The 15,916-nt window shown below is 53.3% G+C and overlaps 1 protein-coding gene across 5 annotated transcripts in view; it reads left to right on the plus strand.

Annotated features, from left to right (window-relative positions):
- The window catches only part of KSR1 (kinase suppressor of ras 1), a 176,239-nt gene that overhangs the window by 79,498 nt on the left and 80,825 nt on the right, over positions 1–15,916 (plus strand). For 4 of the 5 annotated variants that reach the window (XM_039252658.1, XM_039252661.1, XM_039252652.1 and 1 more), the window contains exon 2: positions 5,750–5,890. In XM_039252658.1, coding sequence (XP_039108589.1) covers positions 5,750–5,890 — 141 coding nt within the window. Of the gene's footprint in view, positions 1–5,749; positions 5,891–9,796; positions 9,991–15,916 lie in introns of those variants that run through there. The other variant, XM_039252679.1, reaches the window with a different exon arrangement.

Below are 15,916 nucleotides of genomic sequence, written 5' to 3' on the forward strand. Positions count from 1 at the left end.
TGTTTAGCGAACGCTTCATGTGTTTTGGGCATCGGGCTCAGCGCTTCGCATGCGTGAATCCCACAGTAAATTTTCAGCAGTGCTATGGGGCGTGTGTCGTCTTCACTTTACAGGCGAGGAGACTGACATGAAATAAACTAACCGTGGCCACCCATCTGGTAAGTGAGAATACCAGGGGTGGAGCCTAAGGGCTGGCTGCTAAGCCTGTGTTTCCCTCTGCGGGTGGATGGAACAGTTAACAATGGGAGGCGTGGCCCCGACCAGTCGGAACAGGTGCCGGTGGTGCCCGGAGGCGTGGGCACACGGAGGAGTGCCCCCCCAGTGGAATGTTTCCCAGGTCATTATCACCGTACCGCCCGGCCGGTCAGGCACAATGGCTGGCCCCCATCCCGCCGCCCCCTGGACGCCCGCAGGTGGTGTCTGCTGGGGCGACCATTTCAGCTAACGTGGTCCTCTCTCTGTCCTCTGGAGGTCGGGCACCCCACCGTGGCTGCCTCCGAGGGATGCCGGTCACGTGGTCGCAGAGGAGCACGCATCCCAGATCACTGGGTCCCTAGGTTGCCCGTGACAGCTGTGATGCTCTCTGAAGGGTGCACTTGGGAGCTCTGGGCGCCTCCATGGAGGCAGGTTTAGACGAACTTTGAGCCCAGCGGACGTGAGAGGCCTCTTGGGTTCCTGAGCCCTGTGCCGCCTGGGAGCTGCTTTCTGCTCCTGCGGAAGCTGCTTTCTCTCGGTGGCACATGCCTCCCGGACTCTGACGGGGTCTGCTCTTCAGGGATATGTGACTGGCCTCCCCTCCACAGAAGCCACGCTCAGGGCAGCCTCCATTTGGGAGGCTTGGGTCGGGGTCCTGCCAGAGCTGCCTGAGGTGGCAGGGGGCGATCTGGAGTGGATGCCGCTCTACTCCCTCCGTGCCCTCTGGTGCTGCGGGGGGACGTGCGAGCAGTCCAAGGCACAAGCAGGCCCTTGTGCCTGGGGGCGCCTCCGTGGCTCAGTCGGTTGAGCATCCGACTTCGGCTGAGGTCATGATCTCATGATTCATGGGTTCGAGCTCTGCGTCAGAATCTGTGCTGACGGCTCGGAGCCTGGAGCCTGCTTTGGATTCTGTCTCCCTCTCTCTCTGCCCCTTCCCTGCTTGAGCTCGTGCTGTCTGTCTCAAAAATAAACAAACATGCAGAAAAATGGAAACCGAAAGAGAAATGTACCTAATCTGCGAGTTCCATCAGCATTGCCCTGAGGATGACCAATACCAGCCTTTAGGGTCATCTTTACCCCTTCTCTGAAATGGGTATGATCCCACCCACGTCTGCAAGAGCCACTGAAGGCTTGGCTTGGTGAGGCCACCGCTCCCTGCGTGCATGTTTTCCTCATCTCAGGCACTTTGCTGAACATTGTACATCCATGGTTACTCATGTAAATCTTCACAACGGCCTTTTGAGGTAGATCAACCCCATTTTACAGCTGGGGAAACTGAGGTTTACAGGCTAAATCTGTGTCCACCTACGGAGGGACAGGGGTGGCAAGGGACTTAGAGCCCCGGTCCATCCATCTGGAGCCAGAGAGAGTGCCACCTCTTCGATGTGGTTGGAAAAACCAAGAGTAACATAGTAGGAATAAGATCTGTCTCCGCCCCCCCCCCCCCCCACATCATGCTAAGCCGTTTTGTATATGGTGACTCATCTGGCCCCAACTTCCATAAAATGAGATCCTTTTTATAGGTGGTGAGATTGAAGCCGAGCTAAGGGGGATTTCCCCGAAGACCCCTCATCTAAATGTCAGGGCTGGGACCAGGGCCTCCATCTTTCGGCCTAGGACGCTTAGCGCCTGCTGTGTGCCTCGTGTCTGATACTCCCCACCAGCTGTTTGTGCTCCCCTGAAGGTCTTCTGCCCTTTCTGTCTGGCAGGCTGAGTGTCAGGACAGGGCGGGGCACACGTTCAGCGAAGCAAAAGAAAATTGGGGGCGGGGGGTTCAGACTTCGGTTCCAGCCCAGGGTCCTCCCTGGCGTCCAGAGAGCCAATGCCTCTTTCCCTCATGCTGCCGGGCCCCTTCGCTGATGCCCCAGGTGCTTTTCTATTCCGGAAAATTTATGTCTTGCGGTTTTGTGGTTGAGAAAAAACGATACTCTCTGTGAATGGTACCCTTGTGGGCCCCCGGGGCCGGGCTGGCAGGCCCCGCTGCGGTTTATCTGGGAAAGTAGCTCCTTGGGTGCTTCTGTGCCTGTGACCAGCTTTCCAAAAAGTGAGAGCGGGCTTGTTTTGCTCAGATGGAGGCTGTCGCAGGCCAGGGACCTCCATCCTTTGTGAATGAGCGTAGCTTTGCTCCTTGAGCAGAAACCAAGCCCGCAGATGCTGTTTCTTTACCAGCTCCGGGGGGGCTAGCTGCCTCCAGGACACCAGACCTGCCGGCAAATGGGTGACAACGCACCACGTGCCTACACCCGTCCCAGCCAGCCAGGCGTATGGGTTGTTACCCGGATGCAGAGAGGAGTCCCTTCACGCCCTGCCCCATCCTAGCCACGGCCCTGCTTTGTGCTGTCTAGCGGGGAGCTCTCGCGGCCTTTCAGAGCCACTCATTCCTCTTCTGGGAATTTGCCTTGGCTTTTGAGACTCCCAGGTTCCTGAGCTAACGCTTGTGCGGTCGGCGTTATCACTGTCGTTCCGGCAAACGTGTGCCCGGCGTGCTACAAGATGTATGGTGTGTTTATCCGTTCACTCTGCAAAGGGTTCACGGTGGTGAAGCGCGTGGAGGGATACAGACAAGCCACCTGACCGTATGGGCCCCACAGTCTCCAGCAGGAAGCAGACGAGTAAAATGTTAGAATTAGAACTTAGGTATGAGATCTGGCGGAAGAGAAGGCCGGGGGGCCGGGGAGCAGGACGGAAGGGCTGGGCCAGGGTATCCAAACTGAGTTTGTGGCTCAGGGACTCCTGGGGAAGAGGCTTCTGGTCCTCGAGGCTGAAGGGGGCTGGATGTGTTGGCGGCTGAAGTCGAGAAAGCCCCCGGCTCCTTACTGAGGCCAAGGGTGGCCGAGCTTGACGTTGATCTGTAATGGCCAAAGTCGTATGTAGGATAGGCGCGTTCTTGACCGGCTTCCAGGGGCCTGGTCCGGTCCTCAGTTCTTATGCCACTGGTGGATGGACCTCCCTGCTGCTGCTCTGAGCAGCAGCCAGAGGCCCGACCGTTTTGGTTAATGTGGAAAAGAGTGGTTTTGACTCTGTACAGTTAACTTGACGTACGGCCCTCTCTCCCGTCAGCTCTTTGAAGAGCAGCTTGGATGGAGGGAAGAAGCGACTGTAAGATGCGCCCTAACGCGGGGATGAGGTCTGTGCGTTTCCTTCCCTCCTTTCTCTCTCAGGCCGTTTGAGCACGTTGTATGCCACGTGCAGTATAGGTCTGTGGGGACAGTCACGAACGAGAAGGGCACAGTCCCTGCCCTGACATGTAATAACATGGGGACTTACGCAGCCTTGGGGGGGTTTCCTTCCTCACCATCGTTCAATCCCCCAACAGACCACAGGCTAGATAACACCATGCCTGCTGTACAGACGAGAGAACCAAAACTCAGAAAAATGAACAAACTTCCCCGAGGCCTCATAACTGTTAAACTGTTAAACCTGCATTTGAATCCAGGTTTCAGTTCAACTTCGAAGCCTGTGCTTTGTCCACTGCCCTGGGAACTCACCTGTGTTGGGGGCAACTGGGTCCAAAGCTCAAACATGAGGCTGCTGTGATAGGGGCTGTTGTTAGAGGTGTAGACTGCACGTGCGGAAGGGGAGACGGAATTGTAACTAGGCCTGGGAAGCCTGCCCAGCTCCGGCACAAGGCATTAGAGGAGGAAGGAGCATGGAGCTGCTGCAGGCAGTCTGAGCAAAGGCCCAAGGGTAGGAAAGTACAGGAAATATTTGAGGGATAGCTCCTGGGTAAGTGCGCGCCTAGAGGGCAGGGTAGCTGGGCGGAGGGTGGAGTGGAGATGAGCCTGGGAAGGAGCATGGGGGGATGGAGTGTGGCCCTGACTTTGGAATTGGCCTCTGGTCACAGTGGGAGGGAAGGATCGTTGTGGGGTGAGGCTGGACACATGAGTGCCTCTACTGAACCCTGAAAAGGGGCACTCACATCTTTTTGGTAACTGTGCTTTGAAGATGTCCCCCGCGGAGCCCTCTGAGGATAGCCGGACTTCAGGGTGCTCTGTTCAGGGCCCCACTTGGGGGCCGGTGCCCTTGAGTCCAGCAGATTGTGAGCCCGGGGCCAAACAAGTTACTGGAGGGGAATTTCAGAAAGGCTGATGGAGAAGCAATAGTTGTCTTACCGTTATGGGCCTCATTTCACGCCCCACATCCATCTAACCACAGTAATTCTTTACCTGGGGTCTGTGGATAGGATTCCGGGGGTCCATGAACTTGGAAGGTGGGGGGGGGAATGGAACCTTTATTTTCATTAACCTTAACTGCAATTTAATATATTACTCAGTTTGGATGTAGGCAACAAGGCACAATCATCTTATCAAATACGTGTGACTTGGTCACCAGCAAAAGGCACAGCTGTGTGCATATCACGGTTGTGGCCATCTCTAAAAAAGTTGACGCTTGTCACAACCTCAAAGCTGTCATCGTTAGGAGACCCACTGGCAGCTTTCGTTTCATGCTTTCGTAACGAAGCGTTTTTAGTACTCTATCACATTCTAAATAATATTTTGAGAAACGTCTTTAGATCTAACTGATTTCCTTTATAATCCAAAGCGGTTTCATTGGAAGCATTATTCTTAGAAGGGGACCAGGGCTACCTCCCTGGACGGCCAGAGTGGCGCCCGGTCCCAAAATGGTCAAGAGCTCCTGCTTGGAATTTAGGAGCCTTTCTAGATTGTTGAAGTCATTAATTAGCATTACTTCTTAGTATCGTGACAGTGCTAACAAACATGGTCCGTACCCTTTAGAGAAATACGTGGGATACTTACAGAGGAGGGAGAAAGGAATATGAATTTAACGACTTACACCCTTGAGGAGAGGTAGAACTGGGAAGTGGCCCCAAATGTCAGGGCTCCTGCACAAGACTTTGAAGGTGGTGCATGCCTTCTAGGGAAGCTTGAAAGTCACCAAGAGGCGGCCCCAGGAGTCTCCTCAGCATGACAGCAGCCCTCATGGGGCCCCTGGGTCGTTGGATCTCAGCGGAGCCAGGCAGCTCGCTCCATTCAAGGACCTTCATTTCTCCTTTCTCTGTTATGATCCCATTTCCTGGAGGAGGAAACTGAGGCTTTTTTTGGGGGTGGGGCTCAGTAACTTGTCCAAGGTCACAGGGCTAGAGTGTGCTTGAGTCCCTGGATCTCAACCCAGGCGGTCTGATTCTAGGCTGAAAGCATCCCAAGTGGAAGGTTCCTCATTCTCTGCGAACCCCCATATCTTCTCTGTTCTCAATCACCGGCCACTCCCACACCCCTCCCCAGGCAGGAAGCCCTTCTTCTGCTTTAACCCCACTCTCTGTTCTCAACAGCGTTGCCCACTGCTCTCTGGGGATCGTGGTCCCGAGGGTAGTGCAGGGTCGGCCAGCTTTTGGGGTGACGAGGGGGTTAGGGGTGGCTGTCTAGGCTTCCTGCGGGCTTCCTCAGACCCTTCTCCTCTCCTCCTCCCTCCCGTTTCCTGCTTCACTGCCGGGGTATCCGGGGGACCCCTGGGTTTGCCAGGGCTCCCTTGTGTGGGGCCGCCACATGCGTGTGCCCCAAACAAACCCGCTTTTTCTGTCTTGGGCTCCCCACAGGCCAAGCTGGTTCGGTACATCTGCAAGCAGCAGCAATGCAAGCTGAGTGTGGCTCCTGGCGAGAGGACCTCCGAGCTCAACAGCTACCCTCACTTCAGTGACTGGCTGTGTACCTTCAACGTGAGGCCGGAGGTGGTGCAGGTGAGCGGGTCGTGGGAACTCAGATGGGGGGGGGCGGGGCGAGGAGGGGGGTTGACAAGCAAAGGGACCACCTACAAACCCGGGGACTAGCTCCGCCATGACTATGACTGAAAGGCCATGCTCTGTACTCTCACAAAGGGAACTTGGGCAGAGGGGGGGGGGGGGGGGGGGGGGGGGGGGGGGGGGGGGCAGTGAGATCCAGGGTGATTGTGGCTTGAACGTGTGTTCTGCTGTGTGAGCTACACAGCCTGGCCACACTCATTGTTCCTCGATGCATCATAAGGACAACAGCCAACATGTCTGGAAACATCGGCCGTGTGACAATACTTTGTCTAGATAATCTCACTTAATTCTCACAAAACCCCGTGAAGGAATTACTGTCATTTACTGCCCTTTTATATTAGAGGAAATTAAAGCAGAGGACGGTTATGTAACTTGTTTAAAGCCAGCCAGACAGTAAGTGACAGCTTTGGGACTTGGAACCGAGGGTCTGAGTTTAGCTTTCTCTTGTAGCTGCTGTAATGTGCTGTTTTCCCTCCTTGGTGCCCGCTTTCCTTCCCTCCAACCTACCCGCCCACCACCTAATCCACCGGTGAACCCTGTGCCGGGTAGTAGGGGTACAGGACAGCTCTTGCGGGATATCAGTAAGTCAGTGTGTGGCAGGTGCAGTTCACCCAGTCAGGTCTTTTAAATTCCTTTGATTCTAAAATGAAAACGTTGACTTTTGCTATTTTTTTTAAGTTTATTTACTTTTTGAGAGAGAGAGAGAAAGAGAGAGAGAGAGAGAGGCAGAGATGGGGACAGAGGATCCAAAGCAGGCTCTGCGCTGATCGCAGAGAGAGCCAGACGTGGGGCTCTAACTCACAAACCACGAGATCATGACCTGAGCCCAAGTTGGATGCTCAACTGACTGAGCCACCCAGGCGCCTGACTTTTGCTATTGTTTTAAAAGCAATATGAATTGATTATATATAGACACTTTGGAAAACAGGGGAAAAAATCACGTATTTCTACTACTCAGCAAAAGTCTGTGATCATTAAGATTTTGATGCTTCCCTCTAGATTTTCCCCCCCAATACTTAAGTCTTTTTTAAAAGTTTTAAAATTTCTCATGGGTTACGGGTGCCTAGAGGCGGTTTTCTTTTTCTTCTCTTTAATTTTCACTTGTTTATTTTTGAGAGAGGAAAAGAGCGAGAGAGCTAGCCAGGGGAGAGGGGCAGAGAGACAAAGAGGGAGAGAGGGAATCCCAAGCAGACCCCATACTGATAGCACGGAGCCCGATGTGGGACTTGATCTCGCGAATGGTGACGTCATGACCTCAGTGGAAATCAGGAGCTGGCTGCTTAACTGCTGTGCCACCTAGGTGCCCTGGAGGCGGCTTTCTGAATCAAGAGGCAGTGGGAGTTGGCTCAAGGCCCATGAAGGGCACAGAGGGCTGAAGCTGGGCCCCCAGTGCCAGCCCCCCACACCCTTGCGGGTTCCAAAGGCCCCTCCTGGGCATCCCCACCAGGAGGGTGGAGGAAACAGGGCCTGAGCGAAGGGGGAACACAAGAAGGGCGGGCCGGGCTGCCTGACAGTCCCTGGCTGGCGGCTCTCCGCCTGGGTTTTAAGAATCACAAGGAACCATGGCCTCAGTGTCACTGTGTCTTCCCCAAACTCCCCAGACCCGTTTTCTCAGTTGTTCTGTTTTTTCCCCGTCAAATCTCAGATTGGTTCTTCAGTCCGGGCCAGGGTATTCTGAAGGCTGGAAAGAAGGGCTGTTTCCATCAGCAACCCAGGCCCAGCCGAGTGGGCAGGGGGCTGTCCCCACTGGGCTCTGTTCTTGAGTCTCTCCTTGTACCTGTGGGGGGCGGGGCACGGCCATGGGGGCCCCGCAAATTTCAGAGGTCACTGCTCCAAACAGCATAGAAACCCAAGTGTTTCCAAAGCCGACCTCAGAGATAGACCCCTTCAATTTCCAAGTGTCATCTGAACGTTGCTTATTTTCTGAAACAAACGTTTTGTTTTGGAATAGTTCTAGATTTGCAGAGGTTCTACAGAGTTTCGGTGACCCTCACCCCGTCTCCCCCATCATCAACCTCCTAGGTTCCCGCCGTACATTGTTTACACTAAGAAAACAACGTTGGGACATTACTGCTAACGAAATGCCAGACTCTGGAAGTCACCCGTTTTTCCATTTGGGTCGTATTTCAGTGCTAGGATCCAGTCTTGGGTAGTACATTGTTCTTATTTACATACAAATTTGTTTCCTTTTTATTGCTTTTTTTATAGTTGCTAAAATGGGCTCGTACAGTATTTTTTTTCCCCAGTCTTAATCTCATCTCCGTGTGCGGCATACAAATCCAGCTCGTTCCTCTCTAACACTGGACTAGTTAAGAGATGAGATTTCTTCAAGTTAGCTCAACAATGACTGAGGGGTGCCCATTGTGCACAGAGAGGCACACCAGAGGGCATCAGCCTGTCCCAGAAGGGTCTGTGTGCCCAGCCGCGAGCCGCCTGGCCCGTGGAAGCCCCTTGGCAAGTATTTACTGGGAGACGGAGTGACCAAGGAATGAACTGTCTTCTTCACAGGATGGAGGCTGGAGGTGGAGACTTTCTAACAGGGTCCTCCTCTCTCTGTGTCCTTTTTGTTTGGTCTTTTTTTGGAGAAGGGATCTAAACCGTGAAGCCAGGCCGTTTCCTTTCCAGCGCTCATGGACCGCATCTTGACCCTTCCAGGAAATAGCGGACATAGAGAGGGGGTGGGTGTGGCGGGGGCCTCGGGGTAGTAGATGCACTTCCTGGTTTCTGGTGTGGACGGAGGGGTTCAGCTCTCCTCCCTCCCTGCCCGAGTCTGAGCGCGGCCGTCTACATCTCTAGAGCCTGCTGTGGGTGCTTCTGACACGCATGGCCTTTGATCCACATCGTGGATGTCAGAGATAGACAGCTCGGGAGGCACCTTCGAGTGTTAACCCAACCATCAGAGAGCTTCATGTAAAGCGACGCCGTCCCCTAGAACTTTCTGTGATGCTAGAAGCACTCCGTGCTGCCCGGCCCACCGTGGTAGCCGCCAATGACATGTGGCCGCGGAACCTTCGACATAAACGATCAAAGCGACCGAGAAACCACAGTTTACCTTTTATTTTATTGTGATGACTTTTAATAACGTAAAGAGACCCATGGCCCTGGCTGCCTTGGGCGTGCGGGTCTGGATCCATCTCTGGCGGGACCCTGGGCTCATGGCTGAGATGCGGGAGACACCCCCTTCGGCCCCAGGAGCTCACAGGCTGCGTGAGACCTGCTGAGAGCTGGCACCCAGTGCCCTCCCAGAAGGCAGCTTGGGGTCCATGGGAGTAAGCGGGCACACTCACCCCGGGAGGTCGGAGAAGGACTGGGCCACGAGCGAGGGCTTCCTTGAGAGCCTGGAACTAGGCTGGCTGGAAGGGCAAGATGGAGGGAACAGCGTCTGCAGAGACCTGAGGTCAGGGAGAGCTGGAGCAGACTCACAGGAAGCGTTTGCAAAGAGCTTGGCCAGGGAGGAGACTCGTGAGGAAATGGTTGGCTCATGGAGGTCTCAGCGTGTGGAGTTTAGGGGTTGGGGTTTTATCTAGAGATTCCTGCGGGTGTGTGTGAGGGAGAGAGAGAGAACATGAGAATTGTTTTAGGGAAACTCAAACCCATGCCAGTGAGAAGGCTGGGTTCACCCTGAGGACAGTGAAAGGGGAGCCCCTGTGGGAATGCGGGGTGCCGCGTGGAGGCAGGGCCCTGGGGCCTGGCCTAAGCATGGCTTCCCCGCCCCCTGGACACCTGGGGCCCCACGCTCTGCTTCCACCCTCACCCCCAAACCTCCCGCAGGTTAAAAATCTCGGCGCTGTGTTCCGGCTGCAGCTGGGAGGGAAATGATTTCACAGCCTGCTGGCGTGGGGCCATTTCGTTTCTGCAGCAGTTTCCCCGTTGGAAGTTGTTAAAGGAAGTGGCGAGCGCCGGCTGGGATCGGTCCCAGGCGCGGGAGGTGGGTGCCGCGGAGGCCGGGAGTGCAGGCCCGGAGCCCCGAGCCCCAGCGTCCCTGGAGGGTGCCCTTGCTGGTGGCGTTTGTCGACCTGAAGATGGAGGCCAGTCCGGTAAGGGGATTTTGTTGCGGCCCCCACTGGGCACGTTTCTCTTTCTTCCACTAACCTCGTGATCCTGCGTTGGAGTCAGGCCTTCTCGGGGCTCCTGGGTGCCTCAGTGGGTGAAGCGCCTGAGTCTTGATGTCATGATCTCACGGTTCGTGGTTTCGAGCCCCGCGTTGGGCTGTGCACTGTCAACGCAGAGCCTGCTTGAGACAGTCTTTCCCTGTCTCTCTCTCTCTTTGTCCCTCCCCCGCTCGCGCTGTCTCGCTCAGAACAAGCTTAAAAAAGAACATCTAAGTGCGGTCAGGCCTTCTCTTGGGGATGGGGAAGAAGGCTACTTGATGCTTGCCACCATCTTGGTTTCCCACTGGCCGGGGGTGGCCGTAGCAACGTGTGGGCCCCGGCGGGTGGGCCGTAAGAAGCGGGAGGCTGTGTACGCTTAAACCAGAAAAGTGAGCTGGGTGTTTGGCTCCTGGGTTCAGCTTTAATCCGTGTAAGTCCTGTGGCCCTTCTGCCGGGCCTCTCCTCCTGTCCCTCTTCCCCACCCTCTCCTGTGGGAGCCAGGGTCCCCACTGTTCCAACAGCCTTGCTTTGTGGCAGCCGGGACCGCCTCTGAACGCCACACACACCCTCACTGGGCTGGGTGGAGGGACTGCCCCAGCGTGTGGGCCCGAGCGGCCTCCCTCGGCCTTGCTCCAGACGCTTTGAGGTCTCGGTACTGCCCAGCGGGATGGGGAGACAGAGGCCCTCGGGTCGGGGGGCTGGCGTGCCCGCGTTACCCAGCCAGTCAGGACAAGAGCTGGGGTTGGGATGTGGATGGGAGGCGGCATATCGTCCTGTGTGATCCTTATACCTGGGGGGGGAAGGGGGGCACCTCGATCCCTCTCTCATAGCTGAGCAAACTGAGATTCAGAGCAGTTGAGTGACCTGTCAGCGTCACACAGTGACCCGACTGATAGCCGGGTCAGGATTCAAACTCTCGTCTCTGTGATTCCAAAGCCAGTCTTCCCTCCTTGACTGTTTCTTACCTAAAATAGCCAGGCCTGGGGTTGCCATTTGTAGTTGTATAGTTGAATTGATCTCTTTCTCTTTTTCTCTCTCTCCCTCTTCCTTTCTCCCTCCCTCTATCCCTACTCCTTTTCTTCCTCCCTTCCTTCTCTCTTTCCTTATTATCCATGCATTCCACATCCAGTGATCACTTTCCCATATTAATTACCGCGGGATTAATTGATGAACAAAATACAGTCTTCCCTGGGGGCGTATAGGTAGGTGGGATGTAAAGTCTACCGATAATCACGATAATCACCGTGGGAGCAGACTGATGGGCCCCAAGGGAAGACAGGCTGAGACAGGGCATGATCCAGAGCCGAGGGCCGCCGTGTGCTTTTTCCTGTCCACCCAGCCATGCACTCAGTCGGAGTATATTTATTTAGCTCCTGTTATGTGCCGGGTCCCATACTAGGTGCTACATGTGAGTTCCTGCCCTTGCTGAACTTGCATATATAGCCGTCTCTCCGCTTGATGACGTGATTTCTTTTCTGATTCTGAACCGCAGTCCCCTCTTTTAAGCTTTGAGTGTGAAGTTGCCCCCGGTTGCTAGAAATCTGAAAAGAACAGAGCAGGACTGTTCTGGGCAGCCTCGTACTGGTCGTATCTGTGAAGGTGAGCCCATCTCCTCCATCCCTTGGATTGCAATTAGACTGAAAAAGCCACGCGGGCAGGCGTCCAGCTCTGTGGTTCACTCTGTGTCCCTGCTCCTGGGCCTGCTGGGGGTGGCCTTGTTGAATGAATGAATTCAGATCAGATCGTCCAGAGAGTTGTGGTCTGCTGGCCGAGGTGTCTCAGGAACTTTCTCCTGTGGGCTAGTTGAGGGGTGAACTGCAGGGGGCTCTCGGGGGAGGTGACTGGGGACTGCCGAGGGCCCCCTGAGGTCTGGGTTCCTGAGCTCCCTCTGGGTTCTTTGGTGACAGGCTGGCCTCGGCAAGGCTGTGTGCTTGTAGCCCCACCGTGAGATGACTTTGCCTCCAGGGCCACTCAGCTACAGGGCTGTCGGGGTGTGTTTGGGCTCTCCTCCTCCCGCAGACTGGTCTCAAAGGCAAGATTGCTCCAGAGCAGACCTCGCCAGCCAGGTATCCTGGGGAAATTCTTGTGTCAGCACCACGCTGTTTTCATTATTGTAAACAAAAATCTCTTCTCTTATTACCCTTCTTTTAAAAAAATAATCAGCATCCATGTTTTGATGGCTCTATTCCCATCTATATGGTTTTGGGCAGGTAGCAAGATTGGAAATAGCCCTGAACCTGGTGTGGGGAGGCAGACAGAAGACACTTGCTAATGACCTAGTCCCTTACCTCTCAGCCCCTCAGTTTCCTTATCTGTCAATTCTCTAGCTAGATACTGAAAAGTCACTTGTGTTTCCTTTTATGTCCTTAATCTCCACATTTGATTGGCTAGCAAAGCCTGCTGGCTCTGTTTCCAAATACATATCCCAAATCCACCCATGTCTCTTTTTGAACAGCCCCCCCTCCCCAGCCCGCTGACTGAGCCACTGCATGGACTTGTGAGCAGCACTGACATCACTCTCTGTATCTACTATTGTCCTCTCCTTTGTTCCATTTTTCATCAGCCAAGAGCGATTTTTCTTAAAACCCAAATCTGATCATCCTTCTTTTCGCAGCTTGCACCCAGCATGAAATCCAAGCCCCTTCGCCATGACCTTCAAGGCTCTGAGGTATTTGGCATCTGCCTCCCCCTTCCACACTGTCTCCCGCCCCTCCTCGCTCTTCACCTTGTGTTAGAACATGTCCGGTTTCCTGTCATAGGCCAGGACCTTTGTATGTTCTGTTTCCTCTGCCTGGAAATTTCTATACTCTTAGGGCTAGCTCCTTTAGAAGTCCGTTATTCAGACAGGCCACCCTGTCTAAAATTAGATGGCTCCCCTACCCACCACCTTACCTCAGCGTACTCATTCCTTTTTAGCATTTCCTCACAAATTTCAATTACTTTTTTAGTAATTTTTTTACATTTTTAAAATCTGTGTTTCCTACTAGAATATAAATTCCCTAAAGAAAACGACAGCCCATTTTGTCTGCTGTTGTATTCTTAGCACAGAATAAAGTGCCTGGCACATGGGTGGTATCCAGTAGCTGTCCGTGGATGAGCTGGATGAAGGGGAGGGGGATGTAGATGCAGGAATTCTATGGGGCCAGGGCGCATAGTAAGTACTTATAAGTACAAGCTGTTATATTCTCCTACCACTGGTTACAACTTTTCCATAGCAAGCCTCAGTCCTGACTGGCTTAAACTAAAGACTTTTATCAGCTGCAGTGATAGAATTCGAGGGAAGTCTGGATGCACTTGCATGATGCTCTTAGGGTATAGTCCTCAGCCAGGTCCACTCCACGGGGCAGGCCTTTAAGGGCACTGTCAAGGCGGCTAAGCCTCGTTTTCTGTCAACACAGTAGTAGCTCTTGACTATATAGAAGCGGTGCTTTGCCCCAGAGCTGTAGCTGGAAAATCCCAGGGAAGGCTCTGAATGGCCAGGCTTTGGTCACATGTTATATGCCTCAACCAATCACAGGGCCAAGAAGACGAAACGCCCCTATTGGTCCACACCGGTCATGGGCTCAGCCCTTTAGCAGCGAGCTGGAGAGTCTAAGGGTCTGAAGAATCCGGGCCACTTGCACTTGGGAAATGGACTCCTGGGGGATGTCAGCCCTGCTGAGAGAAGAGGCATGAATAAACCCTGGCACTCCACGGACAGCAAGAATGGTTGCTACTGCCGCTACTGTGATCCCCTCCCCACCATCTCCACCCTCACTGGGAGCTCTCCATGGGGCGGGGTCATTGGGCTCTCCCTGAGGGCCTCAGGGGGGACCAGTGTGCCCCATTTGCATCAGTGAGCAGATCTCCTGTGACTTTGTGGGAGACAAAGGGCCCAGGGCTCAGAGAGGGTGCATACATAAGGCTTAGACTGGGATAGGGGTGGGGGCAGCAGAGATCACATTTCTAGAATATAATCCATGAACCTGCCCCTAGTGTTTGCTTTTTAATAACATTTTTCATTTGCTTCACTATGAAAGTAATGCATATTTATTTTAGTTAGAACATGTAGAAAAAGTAAAGGAAATAAGTTATTTGTAATCCTTCACAGAGCTAATGGTTGCTTCTCGGCTCTTTCTGTTTTCTTCCCCTTAATATCCAGTAATTTACCGGGATGTACATTTTTAAAATGTGAAAAGCATAGAAATGAAAACAATAATACTACCCTTTCTGGATGGTGTACCCCATAATCGTACTCCTCTGAGGAAATGCTGTAAACATCTTGTGTTTCCTTCCAGTCAGCCTTCTTCGTTCATTGACTTACCTTTTTGTTCTTTTTCTAAAAAAAATTTTTTTTTGATGTTTGATTATTCTTGAGAGAGAGACAGAGTGCAAGTCGGGGAGGAGCAGAGACAGAGGGAGACACAGAATGTGAAGCAGGCTCTAGGCTCCCAGCTGTCAGCACAGAGCCCAAGGCGAGGCTCGAACTCATGAACCGTGAGATCATGACCTGAGCCAAAGTCCGATGCTTAACTGCCTGAGCCACCCAGGCACCCATCTTTCTTCTTTTTTTTAGTGTAGCTTATTCATGAATTTATGTTATTTCCTTCCTTCCTTCCTTCCTTCCTTCCTTCCTTCCTTCCTTCCTTCCTTCCTTCCTTCCTTCCTTCCTTCGAGAAAGAGTGCACACATGCATGTGAGCAAACGGGAGAGGCACAAGGAAAAAGAGATCATGTCCTGAACCAAAATCAAGAGTGAGATGCTTAACTGACTAAACCACCCAGGCAGCCCAAAAAATTTTTCATTTTTAAGTAACCTCTTCATCCAACATGGGGCTTGAACCCACAACCCCAAGACCAAGAGGCACATGCTCTACCGACTGAGCCAGCCAGGTGCCCCTATGCTAGAATTCTTCAGTGAGTGTTCCCAGTAGCTTTACATAAAGGGTTTCATTCAATCCTCCCAATAACCTTATGAGATGACGTCTTAGTCCGTTTGGGTTGCAGTAACAAAAACTGCATGGAGTGGGTGACTTATAAACAGCAGAAATTTATCTTTCACAGTTCTGGAGGCTGGGAAGTCCAAGATCAAGGACCTGGCAGATTCAGTGTCTGGTGAGAAACCACTTCCTGGTTCATAGATGGCTGCCTCTGCTATGTCTTCACATGGTGGAAGGCCCCGCCCCCACACACACCCTACCCCCGGGCTGCTCTCTGGGGTCTCTTGTAAGGGCCACTAATCCCATCATGAGGGCTCCATCCTTTTAACCTAAGTGTCACTTACCTGAGGTCACCTAGATGGTACCTGGTGTGGCCAGGATTCCTATCCAGGGTATCTGGCTCCAAGGCAGGGGTCACAAAACACACACACACACACACACACACACACACACACACACACCTTAAATTCTCAGAGATAAGGGTACCTGGGTGACTCAGTCATGGGTTCACTGACAGTGCTGAGCCTGCTTGGGATTTTCTCTCCCCACCCCCCCAACCCTTCCCTCGCTTGCACTCTCTCTCTCAAAAATAAAGAGAAACTTGGGGCGCCTGGGTGGCTCAGTCAGTTGAGCCTCTGACTTTGGCTCAGGTCATGATCTCATGGTTCGTGGGTTCGAGCCCCACGTCGGGCTCTGTGCTGATAGCTTGGAGCCTGGAGCCTGCTCCGGATTTTGTGTCTCGCTCTCTCTCTGCCCCTCTCCCACTCATGCTGTGTTTCTCTCTGTCTCAATAATAAATAAACATTTAAAAAAATAAAAACTTAGAAAAAAATTTTTTAATGTTTATTTCTGAGAGAGAGAGAGAGAGAGCGCGAGCGAGCGAGCGCGGGAGCAAGTAGGGGAGGGGCAGAGACAGAGGGAGACACAGAATTCGAATCAGGCTCCAGGCTCTGA

The sequence above is a fragment of the Hyaena hyaena genome, unplaced genomic scaffold (assembly GCF_003009895.1).
Source record: "Hyaena hyaena isolate Hyena2069 unplaced genomic scaffold, ASM300989v1 scaffold_10, whole genome shotgun sequence".
Classification (NCBI taxonomy): Eukaryota; Metazoa; Chordata; class Mammalia; order Carnivora; family Hyaenidae; genus Hyaena; species Hyaena hyaena.